Source organism: Anopheles funestus, chromosome 2RL (assembly GCF_943734845.2).
Source record: "Anopheles funestus chromosome 2RL, idAnoFuneDA-416_04, whole genome shotgun sequence".
Classification (NCBI taxonomy): Eukaryota; Metazoa; Arthropoda; class Insecta; order Diptera; family Culicidae; genus Anopheles; species Anopheles funestus.
The window spans coordinates 5,285,145-5,304,939 of NC_064598.1; the positions used below are offsets into that span (position 1 = coordinate 5,285,145).

The 19,795-nt window shown below is 43.0% G+C and overlaps 4 protein-coding genes across 14 annotated transcripts; 2 read left to right on the forward strand and 2 right to left on the reverse strand.

Moving 5' to 3' along the window:
• Nucleotides 1-1,177, forward strand: LOC125774876 (triosephosphate isomerase). The gene has a single exon (XM_049445234.1). The coding sequence runs from the start codon at nt 227-229 to the stop codon at nt 968-970; it is 744 nt and encodes a 247-aa protein (XP_049301191.1). The 5' UTR covers nt 1-226; the 3' UTR covers nt 971-1,177.
• LOC125774873 (probable transcriptional regulatory protein Teth514_1449) lies at nt 1,100-2,318 on the reverse strand. The gene is made up of 4 exons (XM_049445229.1): nt 1,992-2,318; nt 1,690-1,933; nt 1,460-1,628; nt 1,100-1,395 (listed from the first exon to the last, which is right to left on the reverse strand). The coding sequence occupies exons 1-4, from the start codon at nt 2,197-2,199 to the stop codon at nt 1,186-1,188; spliced, it is 831 nt and encodes a 276-aa protein (XP_049301186.1). The 5' UTR covers nt 2,200-2,318; the 3' UTR covers nt 1,100-1,185.
• A 176-nt stretch (nt 2,319-2,494) lies between these two features.
• Nucleotides 2,495-6,992, forward strand: LOC125774852 (cystinosin homolog). The gene is made up of 8 exons (XM_049445182.1): nt 2,495-2,761; nt 3,946-4,056; nt 4,123-4,549; nt 4,612-5,020; nt 5,090-5,118; nt 6,244-6,652; nt 6,728-6,830; nt 6,896-6,992. Exons 1-8 carry the CDS (start codon nt 2,706-2,708, stop codon nt 6,945-6,947), a joined length of 1,596 nt encoding a protein of 531 aa, XP_049301139.1. The 5' UTR covers nt 2,495-2,705; the 3' UTR covers nt 6,948-6,992.
• A 2,606-nt stretch (nt 6,993-9,598) lies between these two features.
• On the reverse strand, nt 9,599-18,788 carry LOC125774854 (Y+L amino acid transporter 2). 11 transcript variants are annotated; one of them, XM_049445198.1, is made up of 10 exons: nt 16,063-16,317; nt 14,408-14,726; nt 13,905-14,151; nt 13,395-13,520; nt 12,186-12,279; nt 11,733-11,947; nt 11,338-11,567; nt 10,998-11,250; nt 10,609-10,677; nt 9,599-10,101 (listed from the first exon to the last, which is right to left on the reverse strand). In XM_049445198.1, the coding sequence occupies exons 2-9, from the start codon at nt 14,690-14,692 to the stop codon at nt 10,619-10,621; spliced, it is 1,509 nt and encodes a 502-aa protein (XP_049301155.1). In that variant the 5' UTR covers nt 14,693-14,726; nt 16,063-16,317; the 3' UTR covers nt 9,599-10,101; nt 10,609-10,618. The 11 variants fall into 11 exon arrangements, with proteins under 11 accessions (XP_049301155.1, XP_049301146.1, XP_049301154.1 ...); XM_049445189.1 differs by lacking the exons at nt 10,609-10,677; nt 16,063-16,317 and adding an exon at nt 17,768-18,788; XM_049445197.1 differs by lacking the exons at nt 10,609-10,677; nt 16,063-16,317 and adding an exon at nt 16,361-17,485.
• Between the last annotated feature and the right edge of the window lie 1,007 nt (nt 18,789-19,795).

Here is a 19,795-nt window from a genome sequence, read left to right on the forward strand (position 1 = left end):
GCCCCATCTCGTTTTTTCCTTCGTCCGTTAGCAAGTGCCGAAATCTGTCGAAGTTCTTGCTTTATGCAATTGAGGTGCTAATATTAGTATTGTTTTTCCGTTTGCTGCTTGCTGATAACAGTTTCTAGCCGAATTCGGAAATTATTTTGTAATCCGATTCACACGGAAACGATTGCAAATCTAGTGCATTTCTACTACTAACCACTCACCGCTCCAAAGCATCACCATGGGTCGTAAGTTCTGCGTCGGAGGCAACTGGAAGATGAATGGCGACAAAGCCAGCGTCACTGAACTGTGCAAAACGCTGTCCGCTGGTCCGCTCGATCCCAACACCGAAGTTGTGGTCGGTTGCCCCGCACCGTACCTTTCGCTGGCCCGCTCGCAGCTGCCGGAAACGATCGGTGTTGCCGCGCAGAACTGCTACAAAGTGGCCAAGGGTGCGTTCACCGGTGAAATTTCCCCTGCCATGTTGAAAGATCTTGGCCTGGGATGGGTCATTCTGGGACACTCGGAGCGACGTGCCATCTTCGGCGAAACGGATGAGCTGATTGCGGAGAAGGTTGCTCATGCCCTTGCCGAGGGGTTGAAGGTCATCGCTTGTATCGGTGAGACGCTGCAGGAACGTGAAGCCGGCCAAACCGAGGCAGTGTGCTTCCGGCAGACAAAAGCTATCGCCGCCCAGGTGAAGGACTGGACCAACGTCGTGGTCGCTTACGAGCCGGTGTGGGCCATCGGTACCGGCAAGACGGCCACCCCGGAACAGGCACAGGAAGTGCACGCAGCGCTGCGAAAGTGGTTTACCGAAAACGTTTCTGCCGACGTGTCGAATGCCATCCGCATCCAGTACGGTGGTTCGGTAACGGCGGCCAACTGTCGCGAGCTCGCGGCCAAGCCCGACATCGATGGATTCCTTGTGGGTGGTGCCTCGTTGAAGCCTGAGTTCATCCAGATCGTCAACGCTAGACAGTGAAGCAGTCAGTCTCTCGAACCGTTTGTAGTGTAGCGGGGAGATTCACGCAATCGCCATCGCCGGGTGTCGTCATGTTTCGTCTTATTTTAAGTTTCTCATTATGCTCGTTGTACACACGCACTGAACAGGTTGTTACGTTTAAGCATCAAAACAAAGAATAATCTATTCAATAAAACCATGTCTCAGTGAAAATGTGCTGTAGCCGTACCAATGCTCTACTCGATCATTTCCACGTTGTCGTAGATGTCCTCTACACCTTCCATCGCTTTTAGCTTTTCTTTCAACTTATCGTACGCCTCCATTGCTTCGGGATTTAGTTTGATGGTCGATTTGGGGAAGAACGCGTGCTCGCTGTGTTCCACCGAATAGTTCAATTTTTCTAGCTCTTTTTTCACCTTATCCAAGTCGCGCGGTTCACATAAAAACTGCAATAGTATTAGGGCACGTTATTATCAACATTACAGTCACGTTTCATCCTTCAACCGTTACCCTTATCAGTCGACTGCTTTCATCCATCACTTCGATATCTTCGGCACCCGTTTCAATCGCATGATCGGTACACACGGAAAGCAGATCGTCACCTTTAACCTCACCCGGCGCAATCGCTTCAACAAATCCTCTTTCGTCGAATGCGTGCATAGTATCGAAGAAAAGGGCACTGGAAAAGAATTTAAAGTTAACATCACAATACTTCTTCCAACGCGAGACACGTTACTCACAAATTCTTCCTCAAAATTGTCGCCATTTCCATCTTCAGCTGAGCGAATCGGTCCGTGTACAAAACGCAGATTACATTCACCTGATCAAGGGCCTTAATTTCAAGTGTATACTTTTTCAGTTCTACCGATTGTGCTGTACACTTCTTAAGGATGCCCTGAATAGTAGCATTGGGCATGTTTCTCTTCAGTGCCTCATCAATCGATGCTCGCAGCAGATTATTAACGGCAGGATTGGGTCCTCCGGCTAAAATATTAATCAGTTATAGTATATTGTCTAAACATCACTCCGATACCATGCTTACCTTGCACAGCAAGTCGAATTTGTCGAGCTAGTTTAATAAATAATACCGCCTTTCGTCCATCGTTTAATGCCTTCACGTGCCGTATGTTTTGCCATTTGGAGTGACCGGCATAACGGCTGGTCCCTTGATGGATACACCGCAGGTTATGGAGCGTTTGGAGTGATGTTTTCACTGCCTGTGTCAACCGTCCAACAGAGGAAAGCATCATCCGAACAAGGCCTAAATGCTTACTTCTGGTTAGTAAATGTATACTTTTAGTTACATAAATCGCGACTTTTTCCGGCAAACGAACTGAAATGTTATTGTTTACAACGTGACTTCAACAGCAATTTGACAGCACGTGACAGCTCTTTGACAACACACGTTGGAGCTACAGTGCGTTTCAAAAAAGGCTAAATTGCGCCAATTCGAACGATTTGCAAATTTGAAAAATTATGTGAAGAAAATTATTATTTAAACTGAAACTATTTTTAAACACAATTAAATTGAAACTTATGAAGTAAGCTCTCACAAACAACGATTACTTGTAAAAAAGAAAAGTGGCAAATCAGGAAGGTTTCTTTGTTTTATCAGAGCAACACAAATTGGTAATCAGAGCTACAAAACACTGTAGACAATGATTGCGCTTATCATTGGAGCTTGATGCAGGTGGCAGTTAAATTGTGATTTAAAGAGCTAGTGAGAAAGTAGCCGACGGTCAATTCAATCGTAGCGATGTATAGTATGAAATTGTGCACCGTAGCTCTTGTAAGTTTGGTTATAGGAAACATATCGGTGCTGTTTCTGACGAACGATTGTTCAGGAACAATTGTTCGTTGTGTAAAATCGTTCATGAATGACCTGGTTACCCCTCGTTTCAATTCATTTTAATTCATTATAAGTTCATTTCAGTAGTCATTAGTTCATTTTAGTCATTCACAAAAGCCAACCCAAACCACCCACATTCATTTTTCCCGTGTTTCGTTTTCAGCAATGGTAGCCTGATGGTTTTCAAAATAGAAACTGTTCTACTAGAACAAAAACGATGGCATTATTTAAAGTGTACTTTTCGATAGATTTCATTTACCGTGTAACATCTACAGTTACTCGTTGAGCAACTGCAACGAATCGAACGATCGTTCGTAGGTGTAGTTTTCTTTGTGGAAATGCGGTTCGTAGCTCGTGTTCCTTTAAAATTGAAACCTTTAAGTACCAGAATGTTATTCTATGGTTTTCATGTATATTTCTTTTTGTTTTTCAAATATCATTTTAAAATACAAGGTCCAAGGTCAGCAGGATTTTTTGCCCTTATGTGTGGAAGGTCAATGGAAAAGCTGCACAATGATGAGATCTATGAGCTGTACGATGAACTCACAGCGAATTAGACTGGGCAGGCTCCGATAGGCTGGTCATGGGATTCAAATATAACCGGACGGCCTGACCGAATAAAGTCCTTTTAGTTCGCCCCAGAGGAGCGTTGGTATGCCCCAACTGAGATGGAACTATGGCGTTGATGATGGCCACCTAAAAAGCGGTTTACATCCCAAATCTATCTGTTTTATCCCTCGGTTAATTATATTTGTACACGTTGTGGGGACTATATAAGGTTATTTTTCAGCATTATGGAAAAACTATGGAACCTACACGTGCTATTAAAAAAATATCAGAACCCAAGATTAGTAAGAATTTGTATCCAGCGAAAAACTATGATAGCGTAAGGTTAAAAATTTGAAAAAAACATTCTAAAATTACTTTTTTTATTCTCTCCAATTTTGTTGAACATCACTTTTATCTACCTCTTCAACTTTTTCGGCTACTCTCAAAAAACTAGGTGGTGCAGACTGTACGAATAACATAAACCGTCACATTGACGAAAATTTGAAAAAGTGATATACATATCACAGTCGTCGATGATACGATGATAGATTCACTACAAACTATCGTTTCTGAACAATCGTTCGTCAGAAACAGCACCATCAGCTTCCAATGTTCACGGGAGCACGAGTAGTACGTTAAGGATGAGAATAGAACCTCAAGCACTTACGACCAGCCTAGCACAAACTGCAAAGTTTGCACTTCTTGTGCAGTAAGTATTCTGTGTAGGGAGATTAATGTAGATTATTTATTGAAGTTTTTTTCACTTTACTTACAGTGGATGCAGTGAAGATGAACATAACCTCACAATAACATGGGATGTGGAAGACGTGATCGAAGTTAGTCCTTCCTCCATCACGGTAACCGGATGTAACGATAAAAACATAAGCGTGGAAGTTTCAGCCTCGCAGCAGGGACGCTTTATCATTCGTCCCATAATCATCTCGAGTGCTCCATTCACCGACAATGGCCGTCTGTTTGTGCAGCTAAAGGTAGCCAAATATCGCCCGCTGATAATAATATCGATGCTCATTGGATGGACGTACACCGTGTGCTGGACGATAGGAGATTATTTTCAAGCTTGGACCAGCTACAGGCGCAAAAGTGTTGTTGGGTTGAGCTTCGACTTCCTATATCTCAACATTGTGGGCAATTGCTGCTATGCAACGTTCAATGTGGTTCTGTTCGCGAGTGAATATATTGAGGTATGTTAAGAGTATGTAGTTTAATTCGAATGAAAGCTCCTTAGTGACCAATTTTGCTTTAGGAAGAGTATTTCAGACGTCATCCGTTCGGACTAAATCCTGTAGTGGCCAATGACGTGGGATACGCAGTGCATGCCGTTTTTGGCAATCTCGTCCTTATTACCCAATGTTACATCTACCAAAGTGGTGGAAATGTTGTCTCAACCGCTGTGAAGTTGCTCATTTCCGGCTACGTTGTGATGGTGAGCGTGTTCTTTACATTGACGATCCAGCACCAGATGCACTGGCTGGACTTCCTGTACATACTAAGCTACGTGAAGCTGTCTACAAACTTGATCAAATACATTCCCCAAGTGCTCATGAACTACCAACGTAAGAGCACGGAAGGTTTCGCTATCTCCAACCGCTTGCTTCACATGGCCGGTGGGCTGCTGAGCTTGATGCAGATGGTACTTAACGGTTGGAATTATGGTAAGATTGCAGCATCATTCGCATTTCTTTGTGATAGCTTAAAACACATACTTTTCTATTTCCCTCCAGACGACTGGCAATCCATCGTTGGAGCTCCGGTAAAGTTTGGCCTGGGATTCGTTTCCATCTTTTTCGATATAATATTCATGGTGCAGCATTATGTTTGTTACAACAATCGAAAGGGAGAGCAAAAATAATCCCTCTTAGGGAGGCAGCCCCGTACTTAAGACACCCCCAAAACAATTAGCATGTTTTATTCTAACGCTGTGAAAGATTCTCGTAGTGAAGAAGGGTAAGTTCTTCGTCTTATCATATTGGTTTATTTTATCGCATAATACATATTTGTCCAGACCGCGATGGTGATGATGCTCGCGCTCACTAATCTCATCTGGGGCGATTTATTCGTAACAATAGATCTGCTTATCGGCCTACATCTGGAGTAGTTGACGGAAGCAGCACACTGGTGCATAGTTCAGTGATAAACAGATACTCCAGCAAGATAGCTGGAGTTCCATAGATTTACCCATGAACCTCCTGTGGTGGTTGGTGCTGGGTGTAGTGAGTGTTGGGACAAGTGCACACAATCTGTCTTTATCATTCGTGCCTCAATCCGTGGTAGTAACGTTTGGTGAAACGGCAACCTTTAGCATTGAAGCCAAGTGAGTATCGGCGAACAGCTGAGATGTGAAAATTTGTCTAAATTTTTTATCTCCATTTTTTGCAGTGGATATGCATCATCATTCTTTGATTTGCAATTGTACTGGCCGAAAGATGAAGCGATACAGGTTGCATCTAACCAAACGATCCCAGTTATGGTGGGTTGGAACAATCATACTGTTTCCCTGGTAATAGAACCAGTGAAGCAGGGACGCTTTATCGTACAACCGTCCATAGAACCACCGGGAGCAGTGGACGACACTAGACTGTTCCTACTGATCAAGGTGGCTTTATACAAGCCGTTGATGATCATCTCACTGTTGGTTGGATGGGCTTACACTGCCTGCTGGTCAGCAGGATACTATCCACAGATATGGTTAAACTATCGCCGGAAAAGTGTGGTCGGGTTGAGTTTCGACTTTCTTTACATTAACATTGTGGGACACATTAGTTACGTACTGTTTAACGTCTTTCTGTATTGGAACAGCTTTGTTGAGGTGAGTTTATTGGCGTTTTATTCTAAATTCAGTCTAACGTTGTTTTTCCTTTTCACATAACCCATACAGGAGGAATATTACCGAAGACATCCATTTGGTTTGAATCCGGTAATCGGGAATGATATTGGATTTGCGGTACACGCCGTATTTGGTACCGGGTTTACTATTTTTCAGTGCTGCATATACGAAACAGGAGGTAACAGTGTCTCGAAACCGGCGAAATCAATCATTGCGATCTACCTGTTGATCATCATTGCCACAATGAGCTGCGCCATGTTGGGTGTAATGCATTGGTTAGATTTCTTGTACGGTCTAAGCTACATCAAGCTGTCCACAACTATGATCAAGTACTTTCCGCAAGCGTACATGAATTACCGCCGCCAAAGCACGGAAGGGTTTGAAATCATGAACCGGCTGTTGGATTTAGCTGGGGGGCTCTTTAGCATACTTCAGATGGTAATTAATGCTTGGAACTTTGGTAAGCAATGAAATTTCCTTTGAGAAACTACTTGGAAAGGTAGTAAGAAAATAATTTCTTCCCATTTTGTTTCAGACGATTGGAGATCCATCGGTGGAGATCCAGTCAAGTTTGGCTTGGGAGTATTCTCGATTCTATTCGATCTTGTGTTTATGTTTCAACATTATATTCTGTACAGGTGAGTATCAATTTCCACCATACACTCTGATGGTTTAGTCTTAAACGTGTTATAAATCATTTCAGGAAAAAGAATATCCAAACAGTGGAGGTGGAGTTTCCGATGCTACCCAAGTAGGTGTGAATAGTTTACATTTGAAAATAAATTTTCTCAGTTCCAGTAGTTAGTTTTGTTACATTGTTGTACATACCTGGCCAATAGAATAACTAGTAATGGTAAATCTCGACTCTGACATATAAAGCACTTGACTATTTTGCTTGTAATAAAGCATGTTATCAACCAACTAGTGTTGGGTCAAGAGCGAAAGAGGTACCTCAATCGCTCCGCTCATCTTATTGTGCGCGCTCCCGCACAACCCACGCGAAAAAGTGGTAGCTCCGTACGGAGCGCTACACACAGGAGCGATTGTGCGATGTGCTCCCAGAAGCAGTTTCGCACCACAAGGAGCGCTACAGACAGGAACGATTGTGCGATACGCTCCCATTTGAAAATTTCCTATGGCTATTTTTTGACCAATTTAGCAAAATTTATAAATGTGATATATTTTAATGCAAATTTGTTGCAATAAGTTTCTTTTCACTCAAATAATGCTTTAAACACAAAAAAGAATAAAAAATCGGAAAAAAATTAAAAAAAAATTCAACTCGAAAATTTCATAAGGCTTACCCCTTGCCATTTTTTTGAGAAATTTTGCAAAAAAAAAAATTGATTTATTTTAATGCCAATCGGTTGAAATATGTTTCTTTTCACTCAAATAATGTTTTAAATAAAAAAAGAATAACAAATTTAAGAAAATTAAAAAAAAATTAAAATTTTGAAAATTTCATAAGGCTCATTTTTGCATCAAGTTTTGCCTATAACTCGGTCGGTATCCAATGGATCGTCAATCTTTAGCCTGTGGTCAATAGATGGCACCAATGGCTACATTTTCTTCTTGGACGGCCATGCCCTCAGATGTCTGTGCCAGAAGTTATTCGAGGAACCAAGTTCCATACCCTGTTTGAGAAAATGTAAAATTTTCCTCATTTTTCAGCAATTTCAATTTCAAATTTATTGCAATAAGTTTCTTTTCGCTCAAATAATGCTTTAAACACAAAAAAGAATAAAAAATCGGAAAAAAATAAAAAAAAAATTTCAACTCGAAAATTTCATAAGGCTTACCCCTTGCCATTTTTTGAGCAATTTAGCAAAATTTAAAAATTTGTTTTATTTTAATGCGAAATTGTCACAATAAGTTTCTTTTCACTCAAATAATGCTTTAAAAGAAGAAAAGATTAAAAAATAACAAAAAAATAAAAAAAATCTTTTCAACTCGAAAATTTCCTAAGGCTTACCCCTTGCCTTTTTTTTGAGCAATTGAGCAATAAAAACTTGTTTTATTTTAATGCGAATTTGTTGCAATAAGTTCCTTTTCACTCAAATAATGCTTTAAAAGAAGAAAAGAATAAGAAATAATCAAAAAAAAAATGATAATTTCCTAAGGCTATAGCTAGTGGGTCAAGAGCGAAAGAGGTATTTCAATCGCGGTCATCTTATTGTGCGCGCTCCTTGTGGTGCGAAACTTCGCTCGTGGGAGCGCATCGCACAATCGCTCCTGTGTGGAGCTACCTCAAGCGCACCGCACACTTTAAAGAGCGAGAGCGGTGCGCTCCACTCTTGCAAAAGAGCTACTTGACCCAACACTACAACCAACCATTGGGCTCCGGGTCGAAAAGCCTCAAACGTTGTAGATTACAGGTACAAAGAGAAGAAAGTTTTGTTACTAAACAGACACAAAATACAATTTGTTTTTCTTTTTCATGGTATATTTGACAATACTTTACATTACATTGATACATCGCTGGCTATATTCATGCATTTCCCCTCCATAAATTCTCCTGTCCGCTCCTTACGTACCTCATCACTCCTACCCACTAGTCCCTTCAGCTTCGATAAATATTTCCAAGGATCTATGATGCGGCGGCCCTTTTTAATGCATTTCACTTATGCTATATACATGTAGAACTATATGACACCTAACGGTATATTCTCTATTCGAGCATGATGATTGATTATGAATAATACACTTATTCGACAGCGGTCACTGCATCCCGCTCCGTTCACTGCTTTCGTGCGTCTACTTGTGTGTCTACTATTATTGTCAACAACATAGCTCCTGTTTGTTTTTTCCTCTTCCTTTCATTTGGCGCACTTTTCCGAGCCCGCGAGCTACATGTGTATGTGTGTTATGCTTCTTCTTTTTTTCCTCACAACATAACGCCGTCACGTTGTTCTTCCTCTACTAATTACTACTACTGCCTTTCCATCTAACGATACTGATCAACCAGTCAATAGAAATCAGGCCTATGGAAGCTCCGTTTAAAACAATGTTATTTTTTTCCAATCGACAAAGTCTTTTCGCTATAATTTGAATACGTTTCGTGCAAATGTTAGCTTTGCTTTTAATTTTAAATACTTTAGCAATTATATGTAGTGTATGTTTCTTTTGCTAAAATTTATCAAGCGCACGCAATTTTTATTAGCAACAATTGCTTATGTATTGATGGAGACAAAAGAATTCAACAAGAAATTTGCAAGCAAGCACCCTTGTATCGACAGAACATATTTCGATTTGATTAAAATATTGATATGTGGCTTTTCGTTGACCGAAATGGAAATGATTGAAACTCGTTGTTATTCTTGCAAGGGATAAAAGGATAGAAAAAAAAATAAAAGCTGCATTTTTAAAATTTGAACACTATTTGCGGTGTGTGGATCTTTTTTTTGAATTCTCTTTAGTAAATGGTATGTTTGACTCATATAAACACCTAGAAGATCTCAGGAAAAAAATATTTCGCATGTCGAACAAAACATTGTGGATGGGAATGCTTCTCTGTATGGCTTACTATAGCAACATTTGTTTCCGTATATAAATCTCACTTATGACACGCGATGTCGTTTCGCTAATGAAACCAATTTAAAACTGACGTCAAACAATGTAATTGTAATATAATAATAAAAACAAAACAAAACACAATTACATTTTAACAGCCTTCAGAAAGGGTGGTATAAAATTAATACACTTTAAAACAAATTCAAGGATCATATAAATCCTCCCACGTTACTACCTCGGCTGCACTCGTTCCTTGGAATGTGGCGTTTCTTTTGGTCGGGGTTCAAAGAAAACGGATGGTTAAACTGTTCGTACTATGATGCGTGTTTGTTTAAACCTGAGCTGGTTTGGTCTTTCCTACGACCATGAGCATTTTCTGCAGGAACCGTGTTAGACCCACTGAAAGGAGAGAAAATTTAAAAGAATAAACAAAAGTAACCGAATTAGCTTACGCTTCATTGTGATAGTTGGAAAAGAGTATCTTAATTAATATGGTGCTAAATAGTGTTGTAGCGAAGTGCTGATCATGGTGCGAACATTTTAACGCTCATTTTGTGTTTTTGTTTTGTAACTAAAATTATGTGCGCATACGATTTCAAATCGTATGAAATAGGTGAATATATTGATAGACGTTGTTGAGGGAAATGAAGATACAGCTGTTAAACATATTACTAACTTTCGAATTATTTCACAAATTAGGCTAATATATTTTAACATTTGACTTTAATCTTCCATTCCCCCAAATGCATGCAAACTGATTAGAAGAAAAAGTAAATAAGAAAGTGGAACAAGTGATTAAAATACACGCTCAAACAAACACACACGTGTTAAGGGTAGCAAAACGGTTTACAAACAAACGAAAACAATACGTACTAAAACGATAAAAAACTAAAAAATGATAAAAACCTTTTCGCGTTTATTTCTGTTTTGGCCGCACCACCATCATTAACTTTTGTAAACTCTGCGTAAATCCACCTGTGAAGACGTTTCCAAATAGGAAGAGAAAGAGAGAAAAAAGAATTGATAGAAAGAGAGGTAGGTTTGTTTTTAGCAAATGAAGGAAAATAATCAATTCTGCTACAAGTACACATATTCTAGTGCCAATCATACTAAAAGGTGACTGAAGGATGATGGGATCTGTTTTAAAGAAGCTTCTACTAAAAGCTTGTCGTGGGAAGGGATGGGGATAACGGGTTGGAATAGGAGCGGGATTAAGTTTGGGAGAACGGTTTAAATTTCCCCAGCCATCAATCTTAAAGATGCCTCGAGGGCGCTTCCCATCATCTCACGCTTACCCATCGTACGGTTGAACCATTTCGGTTTGTTTCTCCACGCGATAAATATGCAGTAGACAGGAATGCTGGAAAGAATCATAAGACACCCGTAACCCGTCTCCACCGGACTGGCAATCATGGGAACAACGGTGACGAAAACGGTGGCGATGAGATACAGGATGGGAAAGATGAGATTCACCTTGATAGGACGGTTCAGTTTCGGTTGCTTCCACCGAAGCCACGGAAGACACAGAACGGCGGCACCGATGCTTAGCTATATTAGCAAAGAAAGGAAAGTGTCAGTCAATATCAGTATGAGTCGGCCTTGCGGAATAAAAACGCCAGGACAGAAATCACTCACCCAAGTGGCAAACCCGACGTAGTTAATTAGTGCGAATATGTCCGACACCGTCAGATAGAGCATGGACAGGAGGGCCATTATCAGTACGGCCGGAGTCGGTGTGAGGCGCTGTATTTGGATCATGGTAAGAATTTCCGGCATCTGACCTTCGCACGCACCGGCATAGAACAGTCGGGATGAGGTAAGCAATATGCCATTCACTGCTCCAAACGTTGACAGGGCGACAAACACTGAAAGAAATGAGGCGAAGGTATGGGCATGAACAGAAAACCTCCGGAAATAACATAATCGCTGGCGATGACTGTTTGGTTGGTGCTGTTTCTGGTTGGTCTTCCTTAACCTAAACCAGCAAGCGTATCGAAATTCGATCCAGCATGATGCAGCGCAAAACCTACCCGGTATCGTCCACGCAAACATGCCAAACACCCGATCGGCAAATGTGACTGCTACCGCTTCCGAACCGAGCACCTCTTCCGGCGACAAGATGGTATAGAAGGACACGTTGGTAAACACGTACACAACCGTCACCAGCGTGCAGGAAATTGCGATGGCACGGGGCAAATTCTTTACCGGGTCCTTCAACTCCTCGATGATGAAGTTCAAATAGTTCCTGGAAGGATTTGTTCAGGAAAATGAAAAGACAAACCAAATACAGGACACAAACGCAATAAGAGGATTAGTGTGTCAGCCTGGCTGTCTGAGATGGTACGAGACCCGGGGGGTACTGCAAATCTATTCATCATTACATCTCCATCTTCAAGCCCCCGGTGGACATCATTAGGGAAAAGCGGTAATAACAATAACACCCGGATCGGATGGTACAAAGCAAACAAGACACATAAACTTACCAACCATTGTAGGCAAACAAACCCGAGTAGAAGGACAATGCGAGCGATGTTACCTCCGTTTTGGTGTTATCGAACGTGAAGTATTCCGTGTGGCCTGCGGCGGAAAAAAAAGAAACATAATACAATCATACGGCACAAAACACGACACATGACAGTGAGGCGACAGATGCGTTTTCCAGCGGCCATAGAAATGGAAAGAAAAATTGATTGTGCCAAACAAAAAAGAAACAATTATTCAGAAAGGGAAACGGATCGCACACACGCATGGCATGGATGTCATCTTAGACGACCGGTGTCCAGTACGGGCACGCTTCTTAACGGTACCCCCGGGCCGGTCTAGATTTCTAGACGGCTATTATCAAATTTAACGTACACAATATATCGGTCAGTGAACAATGGCAAACGGGCCATCAAAAGTCTTCTGAAGAAGCATAAAGTAAATCAGCTTAATTGAATGTGGGCTGACAATCCCGGCTGCTACAGACCAGTCGAGATAAGCGGTTAAAGCTACTGACGTTGCAGCTGTAGCTATGTTCTGGCTGGACATAATCGCCAGTAGACGATCACCCGGTGTGTCCAGATTTGTTGGAACAATTTTGGCAATTCCTACTGAATGGATGCATTAAATTCATTCTACACGAAAGAATGTCCGACCGTTGGAGCACCTTTTAAATGGTTCGCTAACAGTATCATCAGTATCAACTTCAGTAGATGGTCACGCTTGTTGCTAAGCATCGTGCGTTACATTGTCACGGTTCCACACTACAATATTTCCGGTCCTGACAGAAAGCCGATAATACGTCAAACCAACACAACATCTCTCGTAAGCCCTCGGTAGTAAATGGTTTTACAACTTTAAAATCCTGCTTGCCTCGGCGACACTAGGCCTGCACCAGCTTCTAACCCGAGCATCAAAACAAACGAATAAATCTCGCATCCCACCCGACGGCTACCGACCGGTGTCGGTTCCACGTGTCGGTAGTGAAAGTTCGCGAAGTGCAAACCAGCACACCCAGGTCCACAGATCGCTGATTGCCGCGTATTGTCGTCAACGCGCGCATCGAGAACACCCAACCGGGAGCTTGTTTTTGCATCGTAACAGATGCACCTGGCGCTACTGATTTATGCTAACCATAGTCGTACACACGCGCCTTGCATAACAGAAACCTGGCGGATACTGGTGCGCAATCGATCATCGTACAAACTTACCGCGGAACAGATAGTAAGCACCGGCACCGATGATGATGAACAGAGCGAGCAGCTTGGCGTAGGTGAAGATATCCTGCACGGCCGTGGCCCATTTTACGTCCCAACAGTTGATGAACGTCAGCACCACTGGTAGGTGGTAGGTGTGATGTGGAAAGAGAAGAAATGGGAAAGAAGCTTTAGTATACGTGAACAGGATTTTTGAAAAGAAAACAACAATCATCTCATCGCGCTTCGGGATCAAAAATAAAACGCTCGCGAACGACCTCGAGAAGCAGCACCGAAGGATCCCGGACGCTGTCTTCTCTGGTCTGGGAACTGATTTGCATAAACGATCTAAATTCAATATGGTCCATAAAGCACAGCTACCAGAACCAATGCGCCAGTTGAGTCTCTGTGTTTGTTATAAAAATGGAAGGGTGAATCCATCGTAAAGCAGGCGGAAATTGATTGCATTCAGTTCCGTAGGCGGATTGACAACCGTTAAAGGATACAATTACAGGGATTACTTACGGATACAGCAGACGGCAAGGAGACGGGCCGCATCTTCTGGTGGTTGACATTCGGGGAAGAACGGTTTCAGCACGTAGACGCTGAATGTGAGGGCAACGATTGCTTGCGAGCAGGGTCGCACTATCATACATTCGATCCAGAGCCGGATGAAGGCCAAGAATGGACCGAACGTTTCCATAATGTACGCATAATCGGCACCGGACTTTTTGATCATCGTACCCAGCTCGGCATAACAGTAGGCACCGACCTGCAAAAGGATTTGGGAAAAAACGGTCTCGTTTCAGCGTCATATGTTTGTTCCGGATATCAATTTCATCTCATTATTCAATCGTCTCCGAACAGTTTTGCTGTCGCGAATTTTTCATTACGAGTAAGCCAATTTGACCGTTTGAGTTTCTATTCCACGGGACGTTCTTGAACTCTGCCGGTACGTGAAACCGGTTGGTGCTCGTTAAAAAGTTGTTTTGCATCCCGCCACCGAATCGATCGACGCGGTTACTTACCATCGAAAACAGGCCCGAAATGATCCACACGATCAGCGACATGTTGACGCTGCCGGTGTTGATGAGGACACCGGTCGGCGAGACGAAAATGCCGGATCCAATAATCGAACCGACGATCACGGTGATACCGTTGACGAGTGTCATTTTGGGCTTGAGCACGATGTCGCCACCATCACCACCGCCGCTTCCGTCGCCGCCAGCGCCTCCGTTATTCGCTTCATCCTTTGCACTTTTCAGCGAATCCTTTCGCAGCTTCTCGTCCTTGTTGAGCGCTTCATCCTCCATGGTTGAGCGATGTCAATACACACAATCGGAAGGGCTACGATGAAAGAGCAGAAGAGAAGACGGAAGAAGATGTAAGGAGACGCGAGCTTCACCAGGAACACGCATCACATGATTCCTCCCCTTGTACCACCAATCACTGCACAAACACATATCATTACTACCGGACTAATGCTATTGTACACTGATTATCGTATGCATATATGAGACTATAATTTACAGCCACAGATCAAATAAAATGTACCACACTGTTGACAAGGGGCTGGATCAAGCTCAATTTACGGCCGATCCGGCACGATGGGTGTAATTTGTAATAACAATTAAAACCAGTCGAGCCACTGCCGAAACAGCAACAGGAATCGGGATTGTAAACAACGCCGATCCTTGCTCTTTCGACAATGGAGTCCTGACTGGCCGCGACAGGTACGCTCGCTTACGATGATGGCGTCTCATTAGCAACAAAAATATCCTTCTCTAATGTATGCGTTGAAGGTGCATGATCGGAACAGGGTGTTTAATTAAGTATGTTTGATCAATTTTTCAGTTAAAATAAGAGTGAAAAATAATAATAACTCAGGGCATTCTAAAACACAGTTTCGCACAATAAACACCTGCAGCTCTCGCTTGCCCGTACACAGTACGTTCTTTTTATCGTCAAGAAACATTGAGCCAATCAACGTAAAACAGGGTCTCCGCCGCGTTCCCAGCTCAATTGCGCTTCCGATGAGAAAACTTCGTCAATTAAAAGACATCGGCTAATCGAAACGTGACGAAACACCTTCATACCCTTGCCCAACCCGGGCCACACACACCTAAACGAAGGGCAAAATCGACAGCTCGCTGGCGAACAACCCCGGTCTGCCGGCACCAGCACGTGGGTGAAGAACTTTTTATGTGTGTCTATTTAAACAGCTTTACACCGGCGAGTGCGTTAAATAGGCCCCATTTATTCCTTGACGTTACTTTCCACTTTAAAGTGGCCACGGATGGCTTGGGATGGTTGGGACTCACACCGGTAAGAGTACTGGAAAAGCCCACACACGCGATGAGGATGATTAACGTCACGGTTGCAGAGGCCGCCGTGCGTAATGCACGATCGCACGTACACTTTTGGTTCACGTATGTAAACTACTCTTGCGTAGCGTTCGATATTCAACCAGAACAAAGCAAGGGTAGGGTTTCTGGATGAATCCTTTCTTCTTCCTTGCGGTATATAAGGGAAGGCTTCACAGGCACAAAAGAAACTTGGACCCTAGGCCTAAGGGAACTTTCAAGGTCAGTCTGTTTGCGAAAAGGGTTCGAGCGGCCTCATAACAATGAGGGAATGGAACAACGCAATTTTAAACACATCCTTGCGTACTGGCCACACATACCTTCCTTAACTAGTGCTCACAAATCAACACTTTTATACCTTAAATCGCCACAAACTGTATTAAATTTATACTCTATTCGTACAAAAGAATCCGATCTAATATCGCTGATGTACTCGGTCACTAGAATTCCGGCACACTGTCCGTAGCCACACAAATGCACTGTACACACCTCGGACAGGACTTCGCGGGCTTTTCCTTCCACTCCGGTCGAGTGTCGACATTCGAATGTTGCAAACGGTCCGACCCGGCCGCATGTGCCTTCTTCTAACGCTATTCAAACGTTTCAACGGTCACTCACCAACGGTTCGGTCGTATCGTACGAGACACTCATCACGGGGAGCGACCAGAACTGGCGCGCACCGTTCCTTTCTGCCCCACACACTAAACAGCCAATGTTCCGGTCGACACCAATCCGGTGATAACAAACCTCATCTTCTTCTGGCCACTATTTTCGATCGAAAGACGCTGACGTGATTTTTTGGTTTTGTTTTGTGGATTCTTTCACACTATTTGCCGCTGTGAGGCTAGTGACGTGTGAGTTCTATGTCTCGATTCTGTAATCGAGGGGATCAGAGGCAAGGGTTTAGGAATCCGGCGTTTTTGTTTTTACCTGAGGACTGCTTTGAATACGTTTAGGAGAACAAGTTTTGTTTAGGGTGAACTTTATCGCGGGGGTAGGTTAAGCTTGCGGGCTTAAAGGGTGAGCAGATCGGTGCGTTTTCGGTAATCAAAGCTTAACCGCGATGCGAAAACGTGTTGAGTCACGTTCGGGACTTTTTTCTCCCAGCTGCTGATCGTATGACCTCTAGGTAGGTACCGGACACGCATTGTTTGTTTTGTTTGTTTTTAACATAAGCTGTTTTTAGCGTGAATTTAAACGTGCATAAATCGAATCATATATCATCCAACTGGTGCTAGTGCTGTTTCGAAGAAGAACAAATAATTAACACGTCCCGTGTCTGTGGAGTTCTATTTCCGAGTGAATTCTTGTCGTTTAACCTTGGCAGATCGTTAGACATTCGAGATGAGTCTGTTTAGTAACGCCATGACGCTGTTATCTTGCAATACCCCCAAAAGGGGAAGACTAATTTGCATTATCCTTTTGGAATAAAAAAGCTAAAGCAAACAGCGCTTAATCAAATAAGCAGAACTAACTGTTGCAGAACTATCTTTCCACATTGCAGTACAACATGGCATTTGAACAACACCGTACAGCATCCTATTCGTTCTGGATGCAATCGATTTTTTGTTTGCCTCTTCAGTCGTCACTCTGATTATTTTTCCTCATGCCAAAACCACCCTTAGCACCACCGTCGCTCGTCACGTGATGACAGTTTGCAATGCGCTCGAGAAGAATTTTGCTAATATTTCCTTACAGCTTCCATCGAGCGGAATGTCCTCGTCCCAGTTTTCATATCACGTCACGCTCAAACACCGTCCATAATTGATGAATCTTGAGCACACTTGAAATGATGGAAAAATAATTGATCTGTTTTCTCTATTCGCTGTTTGCACAATGATGCGTATCGAAAGTATGATTTTCATCTGCAAACCATTAAGCGTGTGCTTATGAAGGAGAGGAACTGTTCGAAATACATCTCTTTTTGCTAAATATTGCACAATAGCACTTTTTAACTTTCTTTTTACACAATTTTCACGTTAATGTAAACTACCTGCAATTAAATCAACGCACAAAGATGCTTACCGTTTGCGTTTTTCCGAGCGAATGACGGCCAACGCACGAGGGGCAATTTTCTGACGTACAACGATGACGATCCTTTGGATGTGATGCGCCCGTTTGGTGGATGCGCGGTTGTTGAGGGGCGTTATCCTTACTGTACCGCGAGTCACCGGAGAGACGGGCAGGATACCTTTCCCTACGTGTGTCTGTATAGCATGACGTCTAAAAGCAGGAATTCACAGACACACAAACAGGCACCGGAAAAGGGCGCATGCTCCATGGAAGCTGGCAAGCGTTCCTCGTGAGAGAGTGACGATAGTCACATGTCACTCTACAGGAATATGTCCGCTGCAAAGTGCCGGTGCTAGGACGGGATATAACGTCCAAACAGCAGGAATGCGTTACGGTATTGCCAACCATGCCGGGAATCCATCGTCGAACGGACAGTTTGGATTGATAACGCCAGAAGAATACGTTGCCCTCAAGCGGTCTTATTACGCTGGTAACTCACCTCCCGTCTAAGTTCGTCCGCCAATCGTACCGGTGACCTTGTGACGTTAGAACGGTTCCCTGAACGTTCCCTGGTCCAGCCAACCCTGGATTCGTTTGTTCACATCTGCACGCTTATTTTCGTATTCATTATCAAATGGAGTTTTTTTGTGCGAAGAGCACCAATTATCAGTATTTACAGCGACGTAATTGGAGAAGAATGTTCAGGAAACCGCCGCAATCCGGCCAACGCTCAAAGTTTCTACGAGTTGAACTTTAGCTCGTGCGTCATCTTGGGCCTGGCGCCACCATGTCTTCCAGTGTGCGCTCGGGATGAATCCACTTTATCCGTTGTTTCTGATGGAAGTTGGTTTAATTTGATCTAACCATCGTGATGACGAAGGACTGTGTTTGTGTACTGGTATTATGCTATGCACTTCATCGATCGATGCACCGATTCAAATGGGGTTTGAATGGCTGATGAAACTCATCCCGTGGCTTGCATCAGTTCCGAATGCAACCGTAACTATCGCCAGCTGCAGGGTGCTGAAGAGGGCACAGAAAGAGAACGGCAGATTATCAATGTCGCCTGCGGTCATCAACTGTATGTACGGATGGGATCGGTTGCGGTTTCCAATGTTTTCCCAGTACTGTGTTTACTTACAGACGTATTTTCCCTGCGTTACACTCAGACAAATCATGTGGATGTAATTGTAAAAATTGACAACTTCAAATTACCTTCAGGTACATGGAAACAAACGGCATGTACCTGGTAATAATGTTGAAGTCGTTTCATTCACTTACTTAATGTACTCACTTTTCCACTACTAATCGGTTGGAATGCACGTCATAGTATGCCAATGCCGCTATGCGATACGATATGATTATAAAAATTCATTCATTACCAGCCGGTAAGAATCGATTTATTGCCATCCACATGTTGTTATGACACGATTAACGGTCACGGAACTGAGCTATTGCATCACCGCAGGGTGCTCCAATCGGAAACTGCAATTGCGACATATGGATGTGCACGACAATAACGGTATTTAAATTGTCTAGGTAGTAATAAAATAGACTCAACAATCTCAAATAAAACTTTCGTGCAATAAGAACAAAATTTACACTTTAAATTCAATCTTCTGATTATTTTTACAACAAACTGTTGGCAGAACCGTCATTCTAAACGATTTGCGCACATATTCTTCATATTGCGAACAGTTCTTGCCTCAGGTGTGTCACCCTTATTGCGCAAAGCCACGATTGGGTTGATGCTTATTAGCGGTTATTACCCCGACATTGACCGTTTCTTGATCGAAAGCTCAAGATCATTGTGGCGACGGTTGCCACAAGCGCTGAGCTTTTCACTTTCATCCATTACCTGGGCAACAAGCAACAAGGTGCTACGGTTTTTGCGTACCGTTAAATCTACGACCACCTCATCCCCGGTACTGGACTCGGTCGTTGCTTATCAGCTTACCATAAATCGCGCCGGTTCTGCTGGGGGTTGGATAGATGCACATGGCGCTGTCATGTCAGTGGTCTTCTGTGTCAACAGAGAAG